At 56.3% G+C, this 24,647-nt stretch overlaps 1 protein-coding gene and 1 long non-coding RNA gene across 2 annotated transcripts in view; one reads left to right on the top strand and one right to left on the bottom strand.

Moving 5' to 3' along the window:
- Positions 1-615: 615 nt before the first annotated feature.
- The window catches only part of LOC149875324 (uncharacterized), a 31,261-nt gene continuing 7,229 nt past the window's right edge, over positions 616-24,647 (bottom strand). The window contains exons 2-4 of the long non-coding RNA XR_016439645.1: positions 4,633-4,805; positions 3,261-3,376; positions 616-2,702 (exon numbers count right to left, since the gene is read on the bottom strand). This is a non-coding gene — a long non-coding RNA (uncharacterized LOC149875324). The remainder of the gene's footprint in view (positions 2,703-3,260; positions 3,377-4,632; positions 4,806-24,647) is intronic.
- On the top strand, positions 10,122-23,438 carry LOC149875325 (short transient receptor potential channel 2-like). Its single transcript, XM_090031398.1, has 13 exons — positions 10,122-10,217; positions 10,552-11,247; positions 12,348-12,551; positions 12,991-13,155; positions 14,254-14,428; positions 15,771-15,971; positions 17,245-17,407; positions 17,962-18,054; positions 18,791-18,983; positions 19,720-19,847; positions 21,415-21,484; positions 21,648-21,780; positions 22,321-23,438. The coding sequence occupies exons 1-13, from the start codon at positions 10,122-10,124 to the stop codon at positions 22,665-22,667; spliced, it is 2,664 nt and encodes an 887-aa protein (XP_089887524.1). The 3' UTR covers positions 22,668-23,438.

Raw genomic sequence — 24,647 nt, 5'->3', positions numbered from 1 at the left:
AGCTACCTCTATCTGAATGTACTCCCCTGGTTTCTGCACACTGGAAGAGCTCAGGGACTCCCAGGGAGCGAGGTCTCCCTCCCTGGGGGGAACAGTGGTAGGGCCAGACTCCCTGCCAGAGGCATGTCCCCTGGGGGTTGCTGGGGTCCCTCAGGCAGCTGTGCAGCAATACACGTCCCGAGGATCATCATGGAGTTAAATGGCCGTGGCACTTTCAGGAAGGCCTCAGTATTCTGAGTGGGAGATTACAATGTGCTGCATTTCACCAAGAGAATATTTTAATACTTTCCCCACCCTTCCAGAGGGGAGGTAAGACCTGCTACCAGCTGCACCTCCTTCACCCCTCCTACCCCACTGCACTCACATAAGGGACTCTACTGCGTCCTGTCCAGTGCTCATTTAAGAGGGCAGAGTCTGGACTGCACAGCAGGACAAGGGAGTGAAGCCTTGAGTCGGACCAACTCCTGTTCCTGAGGGTTAGCAACAAGATCTGTGTAACAGTGAATCCTCTGAAAGAGAAGGGTCTGGGAAGTCACAGATCTGCCCTGGATAGGGTTGAGGGTTCTCACTGCACAGTTCTGGAGAGGACACAGACACCAACCACAAGGTACCACGTTCAGTTCAGGGGCTTTACTAGCAGAGAATGCAATGAAGGGAGGGAGGGCAGGGAAGAGCAGGTGCCCAGGGCTGTACAGTTCTTCAGAGGCTGAAAAGCAAAACAGGCCAAAAGGGCTCCAGGGGTAGCAGGAGTAGCTCCTTGCAGAGCCCATTGGGCAAGCGAAGCTCTGGGAGAGGGGTGATGTGGAGGTGAGGAAAGGCGACATCAGGGAGGAGGGTAGGGAATGCTTTGCTGGCCATAAATACATTCATCCCTGCAATTCAGGGGGTCATATACCAGAACTCCTGGACCAGGAAGAAGGAGAAAGCTGGGAGCCAGCCAAGGGAAGTCTCTGGGTGTCATCTGAAGCCAGCTGTCTTGGGGAGGGCACCCTACCATGAAGGCAGTTCTTCCCCTAGGTGTACCATCTACTTTTAGAGACTGATGGGGAATGCACAGGCTCCAAGGCTGATGCAAAGATCATCTCCCCCATGTCAGGGCTGACCTCTGCCTGAGGTGCTTCCTCTTAGCCCCGCCCTGCAATCAAATCTTGTGGGCCAGCCTCTGGGCTCTGGAATCCCACTGTACCCTACAAGGGACAAAGCCTGAGGGAAATCTTTCTGCAGTCCACCAGCATGAGTGCTTGTCTGAATGCAGCCACTGGTGGGTGCTGAGCAGGCAGACATCTCCAAGCCCTTCCTGCACTGCTGGTGGAATTAGGGATGCTTCTGGGTGTGGATGTACTGCTTCCAGGATGGGTGAAGCTTTTCCAATACTCAGAGCACCGATGTAGCTTCTCCCCTGTGTAGATGCACTAGTGTTCAGCACAGGCTGCAAGAGTAGGTGAAGTTCTTCCTACACGAAGAGCAATAATATGGCTTCTCTCCTTTGTGGATGCACTGGTGCCGAGCCAGGCTGGAGGAATGGGTGAAGCTCTTCCCACGCTCAGAGCAGTGATGTGCCTTCTCCCCTGTGTGGGTGAGGTGGTGCCGGGGCCAGGTGGGAGGATTGGGTGAAACTCTTCCCATACACAGAGCAGGGATGTGGCTTGTCCCCCATGTGGATGTGCTGGTGTTCGGCCAGGCGGGAGGAGTAGGCAAAACTCTTCCCACACTCAGAGCACTGATCCGACATCTCCCCTGTGTGGACATACTGGTGTCGGGCCAGGCTGGAGGAGTGGGTAAAGCTATTCCCACACACAGAACAATGATGCAGCTCCTCCCTTGTGTGCATGCACCTGTGCTTGGCCAGGCTGGAGGGCTGCCTGATGCTTTTCCCACACTTCGTGCAGCAGTGTGGCTGCTGCCCACTCCGCACACACCGGTGGTATGACAGGCCTTGCCAGCTGATGAAGTTCTTCCTGCACTCGGTGCAGCGGTGTGCCTTCCTCCTCCCCAAGTGCATCCAACGGTGCTGAACCAAGGATAAGAAATGGGTGAAGGTCTTACCACATGTGACATAGTGGTCCTGACACTTCTTCCTGTGCACTGTTGGGTTTTGAGCAGCTTCAAGCTGTGCACCAAGCTCTTGCTCCTTTTGGTGAAGTGGTGGGGGAGCTGTACAGAATGGATCTGGCGGTGAGCAGCCAGGGTCAAGAGGCAGGTGAAGCTCTTCCCACACTTGGTGCATACATGGGGCTTCTCCTCAGTGTGCCTTATCTTGTGCAGAGCCAGGAGCAAAGGGCAGCTAAAACTTTTCCTGCACTGAGGGCAGGGGTGGGGTCTCCCCCTGGGCTCGGCAGTGAGCTCCTGCTTCCCTCTGAGGCCCTCCCCACTGTCTTGGTTTGCATGCAGTGTCTCTCTCCAGTGGACCTTTGCTTTCTGCCTCTTCAGGTGTCTCAGCACCACAAATTCTTCCTTGCACTTCAGGCTTTTTCTGGCTTCTTTGCCTTCTTCACTCCAATGCCCAACTAGAGATGGGACCCCATTCACTGCTACATTCTCCTGCTTTTGGGGCATCCCCTGAGCCTTGTGCCACTGGTCCTTCGCTGGGCTCAGAGAAGCCACCTCACCCATAGTCCCCAGGGAAGCCCATGGTGGCTCCAGCCTTCCAGGCCCTTCCTCAGGAGCCTGCTCCTCAGTTCTGCTCACCAACCTGGCATGTCCTGCATGGGAGGAAGAAACACCAAATTAGTCCCTGCCTTGCTGCCAAAGGGCAAGCACTGCTATTCCTTCTGCTGAGATCAGCCTCAGAGCAGAACAGGACTTGCATTTCCTCAAGAAAACAAGGTCTTCCTGCCAAAGGCCCAAGTGCCAGGGGTCAGGCAGTGCCAGGTCCCTGTACCAGTCTCATCTTCCCTACTTGGTGGAGTTAAGAGTCAGACTCTCAAGGTCTCTGGCCCAACTCTCAGCCCCATCACCTGAGGCCCTATTAAATTACTATTTAATTACTATTAAAGTTTACTTGATATTAAATCAGACAAGGGGCCTTGTCAAACATTGGGGGTCTTTGGCAAAAAGAATCCTGTTGGGAACAGTTTCCACAGCTTGAATTTCAGGGAGTGGAACACCACCTGTCTGCACACATGACAGCATAAGCTATTTGAGGTCAGCACCCTGAAATGACAGCATGGGGCAGGTCTGCAGTTTCCAGGCTTCCTTTCATCCTGGGCATGGAGCATTTGGGAGAGGGGAGTTGGGTGGAGGGGACAGCCACAACTCACCTGGCAGCAGGTCCTCCAACCTTGAGATTGCACCAGGTCCTCATCATCACAGACCCAGAGCTCCACCTGTCCTCACTGGATGTGGCAGATTAACTCAGGTGTGGGACCTCAATATCCTGCTTGGGCAGTGGTTAAAGAAAGATTATCCACTGGTACTGGAAGCAGAAGAAGCAACTTCAAGTTGGGGAATGGCGCCATTGAACTCAAGGATTATACAAAGGACTTGAAGGACAAGGGAGGATGGACATTTAGGATGAAAGGGAAGGCATAGCAGGGAGAAGAGGATGGTCCTTTTCATCCAGGCAGTGAATGTATGGTCATAGGAAAGCAAACACCAGTGTAATTCCAGGCAAATGAGCGGAAATGAGTTTGGACAGGACATAGTAGGCAAGAGAGGGAGGATATCAGAATGACTGCCCCAGGAACAGCTGTTAGTGCATTGTTAGTGAAATGAGCATGGAATAGAAAAAACTTTTGCTGTGCCTCTGATTCAGTTAGTTTGTAAGCTGCAAATCCATCCTGGCTTCTGCCTCACCTCACACTAGCACAGATAATCAGCAGCCAGGTGTGCTGCTCACTCCTACCAAACTGATGGGCTGGGGGGACCCTGCTGGCATTGGCTGCAGAGACCCTCTGTGCACCCCACTTCTAGCCAGGTGGGAGAAGGCTTGCTGGGCTCAGCTGTAAAGACCATTTCCCCGGGCTTCCTGGTGCTGGCTGGCTGTCACACAGTACCCAGAGGGGCTCTTCCCTGGTGCCTCAGGTCTTAAAATGTCCCATTTCAGTGGCTCTGAATCTTTTTTGTATCAGGACTCATTTGTAAGCTTCGATGGCTAGTCCTGACCAGTGCCCTCCACTCCTAGATCCCAGCCCCCCAGTGTCTGGGGCAGGCAATGGATGTGTGGGGCTGGGGTGGGTGTGTGGGGCATGGGGAGCCCCAAGCAGTCTGAAAAGGAAAAGCCACAGTTTCCCATGCCTTTCTCTTTTAAAGGAGAATCCATTTTAAAAGTTTGTTTGCAACGCTTTCAAATATTCTTACAACCCACTTTTGGGTTGCGACCCATGGGTTGAGAAATGCTCTTTTATTTCATCGATCCCTAGAGGCAAGCCAGGCAGCACTTCTGCAGGCAAAGGGAGTCCAAGCTGCATGGACTCTGACCAGGCCTTCCCATGCCAGCACCCCTGGCTCTCTGCACCAGGGAGCGCATTGCTGCTAATGCAGCCTGGGGTGTTTGCAGTTTCCATCACCAGAGGCTTCCCGCTCTTCAGGTCTCTCTGCTCCCCAAACTCTTGACAGTATTCTTTACTGGCTCCTCCTGGGCTCTGCCCCAGCTGCACTCCCACCAACACCTGGAGCCCATGCCCTGCTCACCTCCATGCTCTCCCCCCGTTTTGCAGGCCTGCCCTGCCCCTTCTGCAGCTGGCCTGGCCCAGGTGTCAGGGAGCCGCTCTGTCCCCGTCTCACTGGGGATGGTCTCTGCAGCTCCAGGATTACAGGGCCTTCCTTGGGAGGATGCTGATCCACTCTGCTCAGGGTCCTAGCACCTGCAGGTGGGGAAGGGTGCGCAGGTTAGCCCTGGGGTGGTGGCACGGGGAAAGCCCTGCTAGTCTCCTGGACTGGCCTGGGATGACGGGAGCTGGAGGCTTCAGTGTGTGGAAAAGGGGGAAGAAGGTAGACTCACCATCCTACTGGCAAGAGACTGGAGATGAGCCCCTAGACCTGCCCCAGCGCCAGTGGTGATCACAGCACCATGACGTCACTCCCTGGGAAAGGATCTGGAGGGATGTTGGTGCTGTGTCATGTCCACATGTTGGGGTGGGGGGGAAATGCAGGGCCATCCTACTCCAGGATCTGTGAAATGCTTCCAGGGGCACCGGGAGAACAAGAGCTGCCGACTTACTGGAGCACGGACCCATCAAACTGTTCTGGCAGAGAGATTTCTGCACTAGGGGATGGGGCTTCCTGCCACTGCAAAGGGGAGACCCACCGCTTCTCACCTCGCCTGGGGAAGGGCCTGGTCTGGGGTACCTGCCTGGGGATCCTCCACATGCTGACAGCTCCCATGTCTCCCCTGTCCCAGGGATCTGCAGCAGGATGGAGGCCTGGGTTAACTGCACCTGGACCAGCCAGAGGCCACCGGGGACTCTCATTTCCGCATCACCTGCACCAGCCTCTTATAGATTGATATTATTACAACACTGATCTTAGAACAGCAATTCGATCACTCATTGTGACCATGGCAGCGTGGCAAGAGCCAGTCATGTAGAGCGTCTTTCTGTGAGGAGCGGTGCAGGCAGCGCGAAAGATCTTGGGCCTCAGACCATGCATAGAGCCCAGAGTCCTGTCCCTGGGTGGAGGGAGGTAACTGTTGCTTTTTAGGTGTTGAGCCCATGTTAAACTTGTATACCAACAAGGCTGGTAAGGACCTGGCCCCAGGTAGGGCGAGAGCTCCTCTTGGGGGACATGAGGCAGCTCGTCCTCAGGTCCTGGGATTTCTTTCTCTCTTGCCTCTTCCAGAGGCCTGTCTCTACGACGGCCTTTGGCTGCTGCACCCAGGAATCACCAGGCTCCGGCAGGGCCCCAGTGGGCCCTGCTCTCCAGAGGCTCCCAAGCTCTCCAGAGGCTCCAGGTCTTCAGTGTTTTCCACTTGGGGCCTTTTGCAGAGCAGGGCTCCCTGTGTCTCAGCGCCCAGTCACTTGCCTCTCTGCAGGTTTCCTTGGGTGAAAAGATGAAAGTAGCAGAGGAACTACACCCATGATCTTCATCCTCCTTGCCCCGCGCCCCAAGGAGGCAAGGGGCTTCACGGGGAACTGAACTACCAGACAGGACGGGACAGGTGACCACAGAGCAGCTCTGAGTGCTAAACTCTAACCTGGCTCTAAATGCTAGGAGCTCTCCTCTGGCTCTAAACTCTGATCTAAGACCTAATTTGGCTCTAAAACCCCAGAGCAGCTCTAAGCGCACTTGATGAACACATGGTCCCTTTCTCGGACACGGGCAGGCTGTGAGCCTGGGTTTGCATTAGCTTGCTCTGCAAAAGGCAACAACAGCACTGCCTGAGTGGGGTGGGGTGCTCAGGGCAACCTAGTGGGGTTATGCTCCCAAGCCTTCATCTACCTGGGGACTGCCTCCAAACCCTCCTTAGGGCCCTTGAAAATCTCAGCCAAGCAGAACCGACAGTGCTGTCAGGCTGACCTCCTGCCAAGGGACCTCTCTCTTTTCATCCCCAAAAGTCACCAACGACCCCCAGAAAAACTGGTGCTCTGCTTGCTATCAAGGTCAGACATGGTTTACATCAAGAGCAAAGGCAGAGGACACAAGAAAAGAAGGATGCAGGTGGTTTGCAGTTTGCCTTGTTCTTTAGCTCTCATTTTCGGCTCCTGCTCCAGTGTCCCACTCCCCACACAGACGAGTGTATAGATTAGACGAGAATACAGCAAAACCTTCACCAGCTATTATAAAATGGAAACGAAAAATGCAGAATCATGCTCACTGGAAACACAGATCGCAATCAATAGTGAAGCAAGGCAAAGAGCCATTTTCACTGTAGTGTTTGGGGGTTTGACCTTCCCGATGAACCCAAGCTTCTCCTCAGCCCTGAACAGTTCCCATGGGAGGAATCGGTGCTCAGAGCTGAGGACTAAAGCCGTCTCAGGGCTGGCGCTTTTAACACCACTGGGACTTCCACTCATGTCCTTCTCCGCGGGAAGTACATTGGAGGTGTCCCCCTCAAGTGCCACTGACTTTGCTGTGACCATCCCCGCGGGGAAGGAGCAGGACTTTGGCCACACCTGACAGCAGAGGGACAGAGGAGGGGACCTGCGTGGGTGGATCAACCCTGCGGCCTCAGGCTGCATTTGTGGGTGTCAGGACCCAGCTGGACTTTCCCACGGGGGTCCCTGTCCCTGTTCAAATGGCTCCAGCAGGGTTTGGAACGACTTCATAAGGCTCCTTTTCTCTTTCTCTCTCCCTCCTTTTCCAGCCTCCTTGCTTGAACCAACCTTCAGCTGACAGGGGCTAAAGGAAATTCCCCCCAGACCAGGAGCATAAGGATGCTGGACTTCAGGCTTCACCAGACTCAAGGCACTGGTGGGTAGGATCCCTTGGGAGGTAAGTTTGAGGAGAAAAGGAGTCCAGGAAAGGAGGCTGTCTGAAGGGTACATCGGGTCAGCGCTGCTCCTTAGGGTGTGTGGCATCAGCGTGACTCCTTAGGGTGCATGGGGGGTGAGCCCTGCTCCTTATGGCGCATGGGGCCAGCGCCGCTGCACAGCATGCCACGCACAAGTCTGGGTGGTTGTGTGCCTTGGAGCCCAATGCAGCCAGGCCCCATGGGTGTCAGGAGCTGGACTGGAGCGTGGTTGGCTCTGCAGTGGTGCGTGCTGAGGGCTGCAGGGCTCTGCCCATCCTTGGCTGTCAGTGGGAGCTGTCCGGCCGTCAGCTATGCAACGATGTTATGGGTTCCCATCCTGCAAGTCAGGGGCTGAGCTAAGCCCCTCTGCCCCATGAGTGGCTGTCCTGCCTCCTTCTGCCTCCTGGGCACAAATTCAGCTGGGATCCACCTTGCAGGGCAGGAGCAAGCAGACAGCAATCAGGATCCCAAGCTGCAAGGACACCTGCAGGCATGGGGGAGAGGGAGGTTGCGCCAGGGCAGCAAGGGGACAGGGTATCTGCGGTGAGGGCTGTGTATCCTTATGCTGTTTCAGTGCTAGGTTTGGCTGGTATAAGGAAGGGACAGAGGGGGAAACTAGCACCCCTGCAGAGTCCCAGGGGCAGGCAGGGAGGGCAGCGGGGCGGGCATGCCTGTTCTTGTCCTCGTGCTGCACAGCCTTGCCCAGGGGAGCTGCCAGCCTGCTCCTACCTGACAGGCCCAAACAAGCCTCCAACTCAGCGCCGTGCCACAGAGGGCGGGCGGTGTGGCAGCAGGGTGGGGGACTAAGCAGGGAGGGCAGGTTTTGGAGCCTCTGGGGGTATTTGGAGGGGGGCAGTTGGGCACTTCACATCCCAGCTGCCTTGAGTCAGTGGGTGCTGAACCGAAGCCTTGTCAGCGACCAGGGGCTTGGGCATCCAGCTGGCAGGGACGGCGTGGCAGGCACAGCAGGGCAGCGAGCCTGCTAAGGAGAGCGCCATGGTGAGTAGCAGGCATCCTCTCCATGCCGGCTGCATCGGGGACCTGCTTCTCCCAGCCCACCATCCGGACACCTTCCTCGGAGCATCGGTCTCCTTGGAGGAAGGTCCAGCGGTGCTGAACAACTGGAGCTACTCTGAAGGGGTCTCTGGGCAGCGCTCCTGCTAAGACCTGGCCCTGGGGCATCTCCAGATAGAGAATTCAGGCTTCTTGTGATCCTTGGAGCAGGTTGAGAGTGAAATACCCCCTGCCTCCTGGCCACCCTGCGAGGCCCCCAGTGGCCCCCGGAGCAGAGCAGGGGAGCCGGGTGCTGGCTCACTCTGAGCTGAGGCAGGGCAGGAGTGAGGGCAGCCCTGGGAAGGGCAGAGGGCTTCATGTGGAGCTGAGGTGGCTCCCTGGTTTGTCTGCCTACTATCTGAGCTCCAAAGTGGCTGGGCCAGGCCGGTGCAGCGCTCCATCCGCCAAGAGGCTCCAGAGAAGCTGGTCCCGGCAGTGCTGTGTGCACTGGGGCGTTCTGCTCTGAGCCTCGTGCTCTCCATCCGTGCATGGGGCTGGCTGTCGCGGGTGGTTTCCCTGGGGTGCTGTAAGCCTGGTTTGTCAGGGGCAGGGAAGTGGGCTGGAGCCTTTACCCCCATGCACATACTTGTATTGCGTTCTGCTCGGCTTCCTTCCCCGACCCCAGAAGTGGCTGTCTTTTAGCAGGGGTCCACCTTGCAAAGTGCCTCGTGGCCCATCCAGGCAGGGGCGGCTGTAAGAGCCTGCTTTGTCTGCACATGTGATTATTGTCAGGGACAAGTGAAGGGAAAACATTCATGGCCCGCACCGAGAGTGTGGGTGCTGCAGAGACCCCAGGGCTTTGTGTCTCAGAAAAGGGCGGCACAGCTCCTTCACTGCCCTTGCAGGATAAAAAGGAGCTGGTTGGGTAACAGCCCTCACCCTGCTCCTGTGGCGTCTCATCCTGTCACCCCCTGCCCCGTTTTTGTGCCCCCAGCTTCTGTCAGAGATGGTTCAGACCCATACATTAGACCTGTGTCTAATGCCAGGCCTGCCTCGATCCACAATGTGGTGGTGCTGGCTCCTCCTGGCATCGCAGTAGCTTTTCCCCTGCTGCATGCCCACATCCTCCTCCAGCTGGCTGCCCCAGGTGTGTGTGTGGGGGGCACCTTCAAAATTTTGCCGCACTTCTATGAAGATTTCTCAAGGTCCCTGCCCCCTCCTACCCCAGGAGCCTAGGTCTCCTGGCTCTGAGGGACCCAGGATAACGCATCCCTCCACCCAAGCTCTGTCCACCAGGGACCAGCCCCCACACTTGGGTGTTGTGGGTAAGGTGTGACCACCCCAGCCACGGACAGCACTCCCCAGCAAGCGGGGCATTGGCCCCACAGCAAAGCCCTGCCATGTGATCCAGAGAGGGGGCTCTGCTCGCTGGCTGCAGGAGGGGGTTGTTATCTTCCATGTGGAGCAGCCCTTGGAGGACCCCTCTGTGCAGTGGCTCCTGAGCGTGGCACCCCCTGTGTATCCCTCTGTAGCCAGCCTTGCTGCCTCCAGCCCCTTGCAAGCCGGTGCTGCAAGCTGTGAATTCAAGTGCCTGATGGAGACGCCAGGGGAGTTAATTAGCCAGGAGGAAATGAGTCTCTGGCACTGAGCTGCTCCTGTCAAGCCAGGAGCAGCTGCTTCTGAGCCCCGAGGGGGAGGAAGGCATGATGGGCCCTCAGGTTGGGTCTTGCCCCTGGTTATGTGCCAGAGCCAGTTGCCTCCGGCTGCCTCTGAGCCGCAGCTCAGCAGTGACCGGGACAGCGAGACCCTGAGGGGCTGCCGTGGAGGAGACCCGGCAACATTAATGACAGCCAGCAACATGGCAGGATTGAATACTAGTCCTTCTCCTGGAGGAGCTGGGATCTAGGACTCCTAGGTCCTCTCTGCCAGTTTGCGGTGGGACAGCAGGGCATGCAGCTCGCTGAGTGGTCACAGGCCCCGGGGGCAGGCTCAGCCCCCGGCCAGGATGACCGGAGATGCTTTCTAGCCCTGGCGAAGCCTTGGGACAGGGTGTCTAAGGGGGAAGGGAGATGTCATCCTCTTCCTCAGAGGTGGTTCAGAGAAGGTTGGGGTGGGCGGGGGGATGAACTGGAGGGTCTCTCTAAACCCAACCAGCTCTGCTTCCCCAGCAGCAGCCCAACTGGAGGGAGATCGTCAACAGGAAGCTGAAGTTCCCGCGGGGGCTGCTTGGTGCCATCCAGGACGGGAACCTGCCCATGGTGCAGCAGCTGCTGCAGGTGGGCGATGGCATCCTGCGGCAGCTGGATGAGACCGAGGACCGGGCATGGCGGGAAGCCCTCAACCTGGCCATCCGTGCGGGCGGGGAGGAAGTGGCCAAGGCCTTGCTGCGCTACGTCAAATTCGACTTCCGCCAGGTCCACGAGGCCCTGCTGGTGGCTGTGGACACCAACCAGCCCCACGTGGTCAAGCTGCTGCTGGATCGGCTGAACCAGGAGAAGGGGCTCAAGATGGACCTCAAGTCCTTCTCACTAGCCTTCTTCGACAACACCATCGATGCCTCCCGCTTCGCACCTGGCGTGACACCGCTCACCCTGGCCTGCGAGAAGGACCTCTACGAGATCGTGGACATGCTGACGCAGAAAGGCTACACCATCTCCCACCCCCACCGTGTCTCCTGTCCCTGCCTGGAGTGCACCAATGCCCGCCAGTACGACCTGCTCAAGTTCTCCCTCTCCCGAATCAACACCTATAAGGGCCTCGCCAGCCGGGCGTACCTCTCGGTTGCCAGTGAGGATGCCATGCTTGCTGCCTTCAAGCTCAGTCGCGAGCTCAAGCGCCTCTCTCGCAAGGAGCCCGAGTTCAAGGTCAGGCACTTGCCGGCTCCCAGGTCTCCATCCGCCCTGGTTCTTTTGTGGGCCTCAGCTCTCCAGGGGTGCAGGGAGCCAGGGGGTATCGGAGGGTGAAACTGTTGCAGCGGCTCTGGACTTAGACCCAGGGGGCTCAGCACCATCCTGGATTCCTTTCTGGTGCTTACCCTGTGTGAGCCAGGCCAGGGACACACAGGACTGCCCACATTATCCCCAGGGTGGGCAGCATGGAGGTGTTACTGTTATTATTTAGCTTATATCCTGCTCTGTCCAGAAGGGCTCAGAGCAGCTGACCATAAACGACAAGCAACAACACTAAATTCCCCAAACAACAATTCAGGGTCTCGCTGGGACATTCGGGCATCTATTCCAGTAGCACAATGATTCAGTAATGCAGTAGGACAATGTCCTTTTGTTCCCAAACTAGTTTTACACATATCTTTTTTTCATCTTCGTTATTCTTACTGCTACACTTAATGCTACTGGCTACTTACAGACTTAGATTTCTTACTATTGGGCATTTTTGAAAACGTATGCATAAACATACCCATACCATAACCACCCCTCCCTGCAGACCTCTCTTATCCCATACCCTTCCTCTCTGTTCATTTTTCTCCCTACAACCATTAACAATGCTCATGCTGTGACAAAATCTGTAGGTGCTTGCTCAATTTTAAGTAGTAGTGACCTCTCAACACCTCACAGGCATGCACCCCAGCATGTTATGGTTACCAAAGTGTTAAATGAGGGTTATAATTTAGCATTCATAGTAGCATTGTTAGGAATATTGCAGCCATTCTGTGAGAGGAAAAGCTGCCTGATAGGTGCTTGCAGGTTGTGGGACTGGTGTCTCCGAGTGACCACCTCCAAATGCAGCTGTCACACTGGTATGTTTACTCCTGACATTGCTGTAAGAGTCTTGGCTCACATGCATGTGATGCTGCACTGGGTGAGTGTCAGTGTCTCAGCACCCTGCAGCAGTGAGTTCCTCTGCTGAATCATCTGCCTTTGGTGCTGGGGTCCCATCATTGTGCATTCAGGTTGTTACAGGATAGGGCTCTCAGGCATTCCTCTAGGCTGTGTTCTTCCTCCCGCAGCCTGAGTACCTGCGTCTGGAGCAGCTGAGCCAGGAGTTTGCCTTCGAGCTTCTGGGGATGTGCCGCAACCAGAGCGAGGTGGCAGCCGTGCTGAATGACCTTGGGGACAGCAACGAGGAGGAGGATCTGGGCAGCCAGGCCTTCGAGGAGGGCATCCCCAACCTGGCCCGGCTCCGCCTGGCCGTCCATTATGACCAGAAGAGGGTGAGTGCGGGGCAGGCTTCAAAGCTAGGAGGGTTGCAGTCCCCCCTTGAGCCAGCACTAGGGAAGCTCCCCACCAGGGTGTTGCAGGGGTCCTTTCTAACGAGGGATCATTAATGAACTCTGGGTGCTTCTGGCTGGGGTTGGGACATAAACCCTGGCATCCTGGTTCCAACACGATCCATTTGATTCAGCCTCCGTAAACTCCCCCTCAAGCAGCATGAACTTTTGCTTCATGCTCTCACCCCAGTGTGGGCATGGGAGTCTGCTGTACCCCAGAGTCAGCTGCATTTTGCTGGTAGGCGAAGGCTCCCTTTGCATCCTGAGAGAGCTCCTGTATCTTCCTGGGAGCAGTGTTTGCCTAGCAGGAGGGGGAAGCGATGGGTCACCGTGAGGGCTGCTGGTACTGACCCTCTGATCCCCTTCTTTCATCTGGGCCCAGTTTGTCGCCCACCCCATCTGCCAGCAAGTGCTGTCATCCATCTGGTGCGGGGACCTGTCCGGCTGGCGTGGCAGCAACACCCTCTGGAAGCTCTTTGTCTCCTGCTCCATCTTCCTCACCATGCCTATCCTGTGCCTGCTCTACTGGGTTGCTCCCAAGTCCCGGGTAAGCGGTCTTGCTGAGAAGGGAAGAGGGGGCTCAGGGAAGCAGGTTCCCTACTGCAACTTCTTACAGCTGCCTCCAAAGCACCTGACCCTGGCCCCTAGCAGATAGAAGGACCCCCAGAATACACCTGGCTTGGTAATATCTGTCTCCCAGAGAAACCTGATAGCACTTCTAATGATCTCCCTTCCTGGAGCTGAACAATCATGCATGTGTTGTGTGTATGTGTGTGTGTATACACATACATATATGCAATTATCCCCATGCATTTGGTCTCCACCAGGTTCTTGCCCCTTCTTAGTGCATTCAGAGGGAGGCTGAGGGGCAATGATGGCTACCAGCTGCCTGGGAACCCCCAGGGACAAGGCCGAGATCCAAGGCTTAATGCTGTCCTTGGCTGTATGAAGGGGGACACCCAATGCGAGCAGGCTCCGCTTCCTCTTTCCCTGGTGGAGCTGCTGCTGGATTGCTGCACCCAGGTGTGGGCTTCCCGGAGCCTTGGACCACTGTAGGTTGGAGCAGGTCAGAGGAGGGAAAGAAAGAATGGCTGTAGGGAAACTGAGGCTCATACCTCAAGACCGCAAGAGCTCAGTTTGCCTGAGAGAGGATGGAGGGATGATGGGATCCGCTCCCACAGGAGCACAATTGGGATGATGAGCTTGTTCCTCCAGATGACACAAGTCCAATGAGGCCCAACAGCTGGATGTTGAGGCTGTGTAAATGGAGTGAAACTGAAGTGTGGACTTTTAGCACCAGCTGCAACTGGCCATTAAACCTGCTTGCTGGGGCTGGATTGTCTGTCCTGAGCACTTTTAAAATCAAGGTGCTTTTAGCCCTGGCTTCAACCAGGGCTAGCTCAGTGCAGCACTGCAGTCTGTTTTACACAGACCAGGGGGTGCTGCAGTCCCTTTTTGCCTGATAATGGATGAATTCTCTCTTCATGCATCCAAGCTGGAGGCCTGCTGGACCAAACCCGCACGGAGATTGAAGTCTGCTCCTAAGTGCTTGCTCCCGTTTAAGTCCCTGCCGCCTGGTGGGCCCCAACCATTCGCCAGATGGCCTTGAGTTTTGCTGAAGGTGAGACAAAGTTTCTCCCATCAGGTGGGAAAAATGCTGAAGATCCCAGTGATCAAGTTCCTCCTGCACTCTGCCTCGTACCTCTGGTTCCTGGTCTTCCTGCTGCTGGAGTCCGTGGTGCTGGAGCGCAAGCACAAAGACTTCCTGGGCCGGAGCCAGACCTTGTGGGGCAACTCCTGGCACATGGTCTGGGTGGCAGGTAGGTCATGCGGAGGGAGCCCTGGCAGGGTCCAGGGCTCCAGCAGCCTGGCAGTGAGGGGTGCTGGCAGGAGCCCTACCCCAGAAGCCTGGATGCTCTACTGGGGCCTAGCAGGGCTCTGGTGGTGCTCAGGTCCAGTGCTTGTTGCGTCTGGTTGGGGCTGATTCTGGAGATGAGATGGGATTTAGTCTCCAAGGCTCATGGCCTTGGACGTGTCCATACAGGGGCAGTGGGGAAGGTGGTTTCCATACGGGAACCCACCCATGGGATGAGGCAAAGGCAGCTAGTTATACCAGAGCCAGCCACAGGCCAAGGGCTAATGATCCCCTGGAAAGCTGTATGTCCCCAGAGAAGGTTTTGCCACTGTGGCCCTAGGCAGAGGTTTCAGGCCTGAGAGATTTAAGAGACAAGTCACCTCCAGCGGCAGTATCACCCCAAGTAGCAGGGTCCTGGCACTTGGGAGAAGAGAAATCATGAGGGTTGAGCTGTGTATGAGGGGTCTTGTGAGCCAGTGGGGTTGTGGGTACGGACAGAAGTAGCAGGTAGACCAGCAATAAATTATACTGGTTTAAGATGCACCGATATAATTGTTTCATCTGTCCATTCCCATATTGGTCTAACAGTTCCAGTACCTTCCCCCACTTGAACTGGGGTAGGAGTGGACAAACATTACAGTTAAATCAGAGCAGTGCAAGCCCTCGCTTCCCCTTTTTCATATGGTTTTGATGACCTGCCTTTCCTCAGCCATGGGTGCCTGACATCCCTTTTTAAGCAGGGAGCCAGTAACTAATTATCTCTGGGGGGAGCTGCTTGCTCCTCTAGAGTCCAGTGAGCTGATTTAATAGGGTCGGAGACCTCCAGTGAGGACCAGCACTGGACCTGGAGGATGCTCCCTGCCCAGGTGGCAATGATTTTGTTTCTGAGCCTGCTGGAAAGGGCATTGTTGTGGCCATAGGGAGTCCCCCATGGTAGATCATGGGCTGAGGTCTCTGCCCCAGCAGGGGCTAGGCTCACTCACACAGCTGGTCCCTGTCAATCCTCTGCCTCTAGGTATCCCCCAGGCCCCCACTGGATGCTATACAAGCCCCTAGTCAGAAGCAGCTTCTGTCCCAAGGAGTTTCCAGCCCAGGCAGACTCACACCAGAGAAGGCTTCACCAAAGCCGGTGAGCTCTCATACTGTTGCTGCTGGGGCTCCAGCCTCTCCCCCTGGGGGATGTGCCGCCCCCCATGTTATAGGTGGGGGGACCTGAGCCCAGCCCTAGCCAGAGCCTGAATTCACTCCCTGGAGAGGTGCCAGGCACAAGGGACCCCTTGCTCCTGCCCATCCCCTCACCCTGCCAGGCTTCTTCTGGTACGAGTGCAAGGAGGTGTGGATTGAAGGGCTGCGCAGCTACCTGCTCGACTGGTGGAACTTCCTGGACATCGTCACGCTCAGCATGTACCTGGCCTCCTTTGTGCTGCGGGTGCTGGTCTCCGTGATGGGCCGGTACCACTGCTGGGACGCTCCCTCCTCACCCGAGTGCTACTACTTCACCAAAGCCGGTGAGCTCTCATACTGTTGCTGCTGGGGCTCCAGCCTCTCGCCCTGGGGGATGTGCCGCCCCCCGCCCTGTCCTGCAGGCCCCCTGGTCTGGGACGGCAGCTGCCTCCATTCACTTCACTCTTGCCAACACAGAAGCCAATGAGTACAAGCCAGGACGGTGCTTCCTGTGCAAGAACGGGGCTGAGACCCTGCAAACTCATTCACAGGAGCAGTGACTCTGATGACTCCCAGCCAGGCCTGGGCTCACATCTACAGACTTTCTATCATTACCCGGCCCCGTGGGGCACCCTATTCCCTCTTATGGGGAGACTGAGGGACCCCAAAGTCCCCATCTATCCCACATTCCTACAACCCGTGTTCAGAGAGATTTTGTAGCACAGATGGCCTCACATCTCCCTCCCTCCCCTCTCATGCCCCAGTGGGCTTCATGGTCCCCCCAAAACACTCCTGACCATCCCTTCCTGCAGGTTATGTGGGAAATCAGCCAAGATATCCTGGGCTCCGTCTGTTCCCTGCCCTGACCCCCAATTGCCAGGCTGTGCTGGCTGGTGATGCAATTGCAGGGACATTTATCAGTGACGTGCAATGATGCTACTACAGCAAAATGCTGAGACCTTGCATAGCCTACTGAGCCAGGGCATTCCCCCTGCCTGCCACGAGGCGTCGGGCAAGTCCGTGTATCCAGCCGTGAATCTCCCCAGGAATGCCCAGGAGCAGGAGGGGATGCTGGCAGTGTGTTGAAAAAAACCTCACCAATCCTCATCCTGGGGGTGAGCCTGAGGGCAGCTGTGGCACTGCAGTAACAGCAGTCGTGATAAAAGCTCTTAGCTCTGCGGCAAAAGTGCAAGATGGGAATGCAGGAGCAGCCCCCTTGGTCGGTGAGCTCAGCCCTTGTGTGTGCTGCCCCACGGGTTCCCCCCATACGCTCTCCCAAATAACACGGCATGAAACCCAGAGCACCTGTAACAGCCCAGAGCTGAGCATTGGGATGGCCAGTACTCTGGTGTTGCAGCCGCAGGGTCAGATCCTGTCCCAACTACTAACAAAGGCAACCCCCTGCCTTGCCAAAGACCCTTATGAAGGTCAAAGGTCATAGACCCAGGGCACAAGGAGGGGAAGGGACAGGCCAGGGAGTTGGGGATGAGACCCAGGCCGTGGCTCTGACTACGCTGCTGCATCGCTCCCCCTGTCAAAGCCCCCTGTGAGGGCTTCTCTGCTCAGCATGGGACAGGCAGTCCGCTGACCCCTCTCAACTGCCCCCTCTGTGCCCAGGGCGCCATGAGTGGCATGCCGAGGACCCCCAGTTTGTCGCCGAGGTGCTGTTTGCAGTGACCAGCATGCTGAGCTTCACCCGTCTGGCTTACATCCTGCCGGCCCAGGAGTCACTGGGGACCCTGCAGATCTCCATTGGGAAGATGATTGATGACATGATCCGGTAGGAACTGACTGCCCTGCCCTGAGGCCCAGCATCTGAGGCCCCTCACTATCCTGGCTAGCCTGAGTTGGCAGGTGTGGGGTTCCCAGGCATGGAGGTGCTGGGGCACAGCCAATCCAGGGCCTGAGCCAGTCAGGTGTCCAGCACCCCCAATTTTTGTTGAAATCAGCGAGCCAGTCCCCTCGCCCCCACCACGGGTGCTTTGTCTCCCTGAACATCTGGTCTCAGACTGCAGGGATGGGCATGGGATGCAGGCCTGAATAAGGTCACAAAGGCCCAGGAGAGGGCACCCTCCTGGTGCTGGATGCTAGACAAACACATGGTACAGGCTGCTCCCTGCCTGCAGGCAGCATTATCCCAGAGCTAAGCTCAGCCCCAGCTGGAGCTCGACTGCCCAGTGGCATGGCCCCCTGCACAGGGAAGCAATGTAGTCTCCAGTGCCGTCTCAGCTGGATTCCCACTAGGGGGCCGAGAAATTAATGCCCTTTGCATTGCAGCCTGCCCGGCCCAGGGCGCCCTGCCCTCTGATGCCGTTCCCTGGCCTCCCCTTGCAGGTTCATGTTCATCCTGATGATCATCCTCACTGCTTTCCTGTGTGGGCTCAACAACATCTACGTGCACTACCAGGAGTCCGAGCGGCTGGGCAAGTACGACTGCCCCCAACCCTGCCTCTGCACCCAGGGTCTGGTGGGGAGGGGCTGACAGTTCTCCACTGATTGGAGCCACAGGGCAGGGCACGGGTCCTGGGAAATGCAGAAGGGAAAGGGAAAGGCCAGCACAGTCCCAGGCATGTCCATCAGAGAGAGGGCAGTGTTAGTGCCATTGCACCAGGTCCTTCTGTGGCCACGGCTGGAGTAACGTGTATGGAGCTAGTCACCCGTGGGTAAGGAGCTGAATTCGGACCACAGCAGGGGCAGGGAGGTGCTGCTGGGTGGTGAGAGGGAGGCAGAGCCTGTCATGAGAGAGCTGGGCTGGGTTTGCTTGGTGGCTGGGTGGGGAGAGGACTCCTGCCTATAAATCCATCCTGGGAGCAAGCACCAGGGAAGGGAGGAGAGGTCTCCAAGCCAACGCACACAAGCACAACCCGGTCATGGATCAGTTTAGACAGGAAATGAGAGGACGTATGTCTAAACTCCAGAGCGCCAGGGCTTTCCGCCCAGCAGGATGCCCTTCCAGTAGAGAGGGAGGGATCCTCTCAGTCAGGTGGGAGGGTTGGGGTTGGAAGGGTCTTCCCAGTAGACTAGGTGTGCGGGTGTGGGCAAGGCTCTGCGGAGCCCCAGACTCGCCGTGGTTGATGGTCCTGTGCCTACTGTAGCTCCGAGCCGGATGAGGCCCGCTCTGAGCTCACATCCCACTGGTAACCCGCTACCCCCTCTGCGGCAGCTTCAACGAGACGTTCCCGTTCCTGTTCTGGACCATGTTCGGCATGGAAGAGCACCGTGTGGTGGACATGCCCCGGTTCCTCGTGGCCCAGTTTGTGGGCCGGGCACTTTACGGCATCTTCACCATCGTTGTGGTCATTGTCCTTCTCAACATGCTCATTGCTATGATCACCAACTCCTTCCAGAAGATCGAGGTCGGCCCTGTTGGGAGCCCGGCTCGCGGTGGGGGAAGGGACCAGCCAGGAACGAGCCCCTCTGAGTGGATAGGGGCAAAGCTGGCAGAAGCCCCAGGCCTAGTCCTTTGACAAGGAAGCTGTTTCATCCCACTGACCCCTCCAAACAGAATCCATATTGTGCACAGTACAGACAACCAGTATGTGCCACCCCAGAGCCAGCTGCATTTCTGTCACAGAGGCACTTAGAATCAGCCAGGGTGAAACCCAGGGGGCCCAGATACCACCTCTGTCCAGGGCAGTCCCCTGTTCTTTGGCCCTGCTGGTCCCATCTCTAAGTTAAACCCCTCCGGCACGGTGGGGAAGTCACTGGCTCCCCTCAGAAAAGGATCCCTTGGAGGTTTATGCCAGGTAGGCACCTGGCAGACCTAGCCTTGCCAATCCAGTATTTGCACTGAAGAGAAATCAGCACCCTGGGAATGGGGTCAGGACCCCTGTGCCTGCCTCCTTCTTTTCCAGGGTGGATTCCCCCTGCCCCGCTCATGTCCCAGTGCCCACCACCTGCCACCAAGCCCCATGCTTCACTCCAGCATGCAAGGCAGGACAGGCTGCCCAATGCCAGGGGAGCAGCTGGCCATGTTCAGTGACCCAGGGAAGGGGGTGAGCATAGGCCAGCTGGTGAACTCCTGTACGTGGCCTGTAAGGCTTGCATGACCCCACAGCTCTGATCTGCACTCCCCCCTGGCTTGTGTTGCAGGATGACGCCGACGTGGAGTGGAAGTTTGCCCGCTCCAAGCTCTACCTGTCCTACTTCCGGGAGGGCCTGACACTGCCTGTGCCCTTCAATGTCATTCCAACCCCCAAGTCCCTCTTCTACATGGTCAGGTAATACCAGGGCCCTCGCCTGTCTCAGGGCATGAGGCACCTCTATTAGCTCCCCCATCCCCTGGGAGACAGAGACCAGGAAGGCCCCATTTTGCAGACAGGAGCCGAGATGCACGAGGAGGGAAGGACTTGCCCAAGGTCCACACAGCCATCACTGACAACTGAACCCATGGCTGAATCACCAGATTGTCTATCCACCTGCCTTTTTTCTCTGTGCTGCAGGGAGAGAGGCTTTGCAAGGACAGCCCTAGGGGCTTTCCAAAAGAAAAAATGCCGTGTTTATTCGCATACCGCACACCCTCCCAAAAAAGTTATGCACCTTGTTCTGGGAAGGCAGAATGAAGAGAAAAAAACCATTGGCTTTTATCCAAACTATTCAAAAACAGTTTGGGTTTTTTTTATTTAAAGCACACCCCAATTTTCAGTGGGTAATTTTTCAGCAAAAAGGTGAGTGTGAGATGTCAATGAATATGGCATTAGTCTTTTTTCTTCCAAATGACAGGAAGGGTTTGGGAGGGAAGGGTTAGAAGTTTTCAGATTTCGGTACAACAAATGAAAGCCAGAAAACAACACAAAAATTAAGTTTGAAAATACTGAATTTTTCCTTTTTCTCCCCCCCCCCACCTCCCCACCCCATTTTGAGGCAAAAGGAAAAATAAGCAGAAAACTTCACTGGAAATTTAAAAAGACCCCAGCTTGAAGATAATTAGCATTTCTGTCTTGCTCTTTAGTTTGACAGTCTGAACGTTTCTAAAACTTTTTGCCACAACTTGCAAGAAAAGACTTTCTGAAACTAGTAAACACTAGATGTTTAGACAGAAATTTCCATTGCATGGTGAGGTCTCTGGAGGAGAGAGAGAGGGTTCTGGAGAGTGGGAAGGGGAAGCAGTGTGTTCCCACCGGCCAGGCATTCACGGGGAGCCAGCTCACAGACTTCATGGCCCAGATGGATCATTAGATCACCAGGCCTGACGTTCTCCACCATGCCAGCCATTGCATTTCACAACAGCCCCTCCATACTGAGCCTGATATCTTGTGTGTGGCTAAAGCAAGACTGCCAGACAGGAGAGAGACAGCCAGCATGTGAAGGGATGGAAGTTGCACCAGGTGCCCTGGGGGTTGGTACCTTATAAATGGGCACCTTTATTTCTCATTTGAATTTGCCTGGTTTGACATCCAGCCACTGGCTCTCTTTCTGTCCGTTTCTTAGCGGATTAAAGAATTTCCTGGCCTCTGGCATCTTTTTCTGTCCCTGGAGACACCTCTCCATTGCAATCAAATCACTCTTTGCCTTGATAAGGTAATATATTGAGTGAATTCAAGGATAAAACCACTGGTGCACTGCAGAGAGCTGGCATACAACACGGGAGACAACCCCCCTGAATTCTGGAACTGTTTGGCTCTCAGTGCCACGAAATGGGCTCATCTTTCCAATGGGCCAATACCAGGAAGCAGGCCCAGATGTTGGAAGGGTTTGGACATGGCTGTGGGTTCCAGCGTGGATTTTGCAGGGCTAGCTCTGCTTCTGCCTGGCCCCTTGTAACCCACGTTCTCCTGTCTTCCCTAGGGGCGCCTTCCAGTTCATTTGCTGCTGCAAAGCCAAGAAGCAGCAGGACTATCCCTCGATCCCCACCATTGTAAGTGTGCTGCACAACACAGCAGCTGGTAGAAGCTGCATTGGCTGTCTGGCTGTTGGGAGAAGCCACATGGGCTGCGAGGCTGTTCTGCAGGGCTGGGTGAATGGTAAGCAGCACCGTTCCCTGGTACCTCTGTAATTCCTCTTCCCCTTCCTCACCCCAGGCTACCTCAGCCCTGGACGACACCATCCTGCAGGGCGAGAGCCGTGGCTCCTACAGGCTGCAGGTGCTCAAGGCCTTGGTACAGCGCTACATTGACACAGCCAGGCGGGAGTTTGAAGAGAGCAAGAGGAAAGGTAACCCATTCCCTGTCGCCATCTGCCCCTGAGGGCAGGTAGTACCTGGCTGGGATCTCCCAATACAGGTCTGAAGGCCGGTAGAAAGCAGGGAGCATGTACTAGGTCCTCTTGTAGCAACTGGTTCACCAGAGGGTAACAACCTTCTACTGCTACTACTTGATGGAGTTCCTCCTTTAGCTCAGATGGCAGGGGCTGCACTAGGCTGTGTGTTGATAACTCAGTTCAGGGGTAGCAGAGGGGTGTGATATGGCAGAGATGGAGCTCCCTACTTCTCACCCAGGCTTGCGTTGCCCTGGGGTCAATGGCATGGGAAGGTGGGCCCAGTGTGTTCCTCTCTCACAGCTGCCAGCTGCAGCTGGGCAAAGCAGAAGCCATGCTGTTGGAGTCAAGAGGGTACTCCAGGCTGATTTGGCTAGAGCTGATGCCAGACCTGCCCTGGGTGTGATGGTGGGGGAGATGCTCCAGGCTGCACTTGGCCCATGCACTGAGATGAAGCTGTGGGTAACCAGGGTCCCCGCAACTCTCCCTTACTGACAGACCTGGGGAACCGCATCACAGAGCTGAACAAGTCCGTGCTACGCCTGCATGCAGAAGTGGAGCACCTGAGGAATGGGCTGGCTGCCAGCCGCACCCCCGCCAGCCCCCCAGACGCAGCCAGCATGCTTCACGGCTACATCCGCAGGGTCCGTGACACCCTCCACAAGCTCAACCACGATGCACCTGGCTCTGGGGAGGCCTTGCCTGTCAAGGTGATGGTGCACCAGGACGGGGCTCCCAGCACCAGGGGCACCTGCCCCGAGGACACAACACTGCCTGGGGGGGACAGCCAAGCAGGAGAGCCAGGGCCTCTGGTTCCCTTCCAGCAGGAGGATGGGGGAAGCTGACTCCAGTCCCAGCCATGCCCAGTAGCTGTCAGTAGCTCCAAGCTTTTGTAGTAGCATAGAGCAAAGTGATGACAGCAGCACCCCCACCCCCATGCAGCCAGAGGGACTAGAGGCACCTTCCCCTGGGTCAGGCATAAGGACCAGCAACTTAGAGGCTAGTAGCCACTTCCTCCTGGGCAGCTAGGTGTAGGGACAGGGCTGATGGCCCAGGGATGTTCCTGATAGAAGCAGCATCCAGGGAGGGGTTACCCAGCGTGGCTGCTTTGCGTCCGTTCCCATGTCTGTGCCAAGGCCTGGCAGGTTCTGAACAGTGCCCCTGAGACGCGCCAATAAACCCTTGAGCAAATACCTCCCTTGGAGACAGCCTGCATTGTCTGACCCACTCCCCCAGCACATCATTCCTCCAACCCCTTAGAGAAAAGCAGCCACCTTGGTGGAACGAGGCCAGTGATTTGATTGATGGCAAGGGTTTGCTATGGCATGGGCCTGTGTAGTTTGGCTGGCAGTGGGCAGAGACTGAGGCCCAGTAGATCAAATGTAAATATCTTACCAGGATGCCCAGATAGCTGCTGGACTGTGGGTCCTGCCTCTGGGTCAGGCCAGACCCATCTGCCCCAGGAGGAGGGTGGTAGAGGGGGGTTCCCCTGAGAACCTGGAGTTTTCCTCTCCTCTGACACAGGTTAGAGGCAGACAGGCTCCCCGGTGAGCAGTATGCAGCCTCTGTACCACTAGTTTCCCCTGGGAGTGGGACAGCAAGGAGCCCTAGAGACCTCCAAGCATATACCTGCTTGCACCCCCGCCCCCCACCCCTGGGCATATCTCTGAGCAGGTTGTGATTGCTCTTGCTGCCCCCTGCCCCCAACATGCCATCCTGCTCTGAGCAACTCCTGCTGCCAGGACACAGCCCCATGTTTCTTGGGTCTCAGGCCCATCTATCCCAGTCCCAGTGGGACTGTGGTTTGCTTTGCTTCCCCTCTGATTGCTCCAAAACTTCCCCCTGGAGCAGGAGTCCAGCTGGGGGCTTTTTCTTGACTGGGTGGGTTTGGATCAGAACCCAGAGTGAGCTTCTTGCTCCCATTTAACACCCACCTGCATCCAACCAGGTTCCTGCAGTGTGGGGCTGTGGAGAGACTGGGAGCATAGCTGGGGTCGGATATGCAGCCGGGTCCTGCTCTGGTTGCCAGCCTCCAGTTTCATAGAGAAATCATAGGAATCATGAATGGGGCTGAAAGGGACTTTCTGAGATTATCTAGTCCAACCCCAATGGAGGCAGGATCAGGCCTACCTGCACCAGCCCAGACACACCAATTGTCCAACCTCTTGGCAAAACCATACAGTCACCCCCAACGCAGCACCAGACATTGCACCTGAACCTGCCACAGAGAAAGCAGGAGAACCGCAGCAGCCAATGTCCTGCTGCTGCAGAGGTGGTTAATATACACTGGAGGGATCCCAGGCAGAGGCCGTGCCCCCGCTACAGAGGAAGGCAAAAACCCCACCGGTCTGAACGAGACTGACCGGGGAATTCCTTCTTGCCCCCAATGCAGCAGTAAATTCCTGCCTCCAAAACTTCTTGCTCCCTGGCTAGAGGGTCTTGCTCCTCCTGAGCAGAGGGGTAAGACCTCTAGGCAGGAACCTTGGTGCTTGAGCCCCAGCAGGAGCACTGGCCCAGCCAGGCACAATTCCAGCCCTTGGCTGCAGCCAACACCCAGTGTCTCTGAGGGAGACACCTGTAGCAAAAAGTGGGGCCAGAGGCCACCAGCAAAGCCCAGAAGCCTGAGAAATCCTCACAAGATAACACAGGCATCACCACACCTAGATCATCCCTGACCAGTGGCTGTCCAGCCTCTCCTTGAACCCCTCCCATGATGGAGTGTCCACCCCTTCCCTAAGTGCCTATTTTACTGCCTCCCTGCTCTAACGGTGAAGAAGTTTTTCCCAAGATCCAAACTAAACCTGCTTTCCTGTAACTGCAAGCCA

The sequence above is a fragment of the Crocodylus siamensis genome, chromosome 1, assembly GCF_052110815.1.
Source record: "Crocodylus siamensis isolate JL-2025a chromosome 1, ASM5211081v1, whole genome shotgun sequence".
NCBI lineage: Eukaryota > Metazoa > Chordata > Crocodylia > Crocodylidae > Crocodylus > Crocodylus siamensis.
The sequence above is the reverse complement of the archived record's forward strand: the minus strand, read 5'-3'. Positions and strand labels throughout refer to the sequence as shown.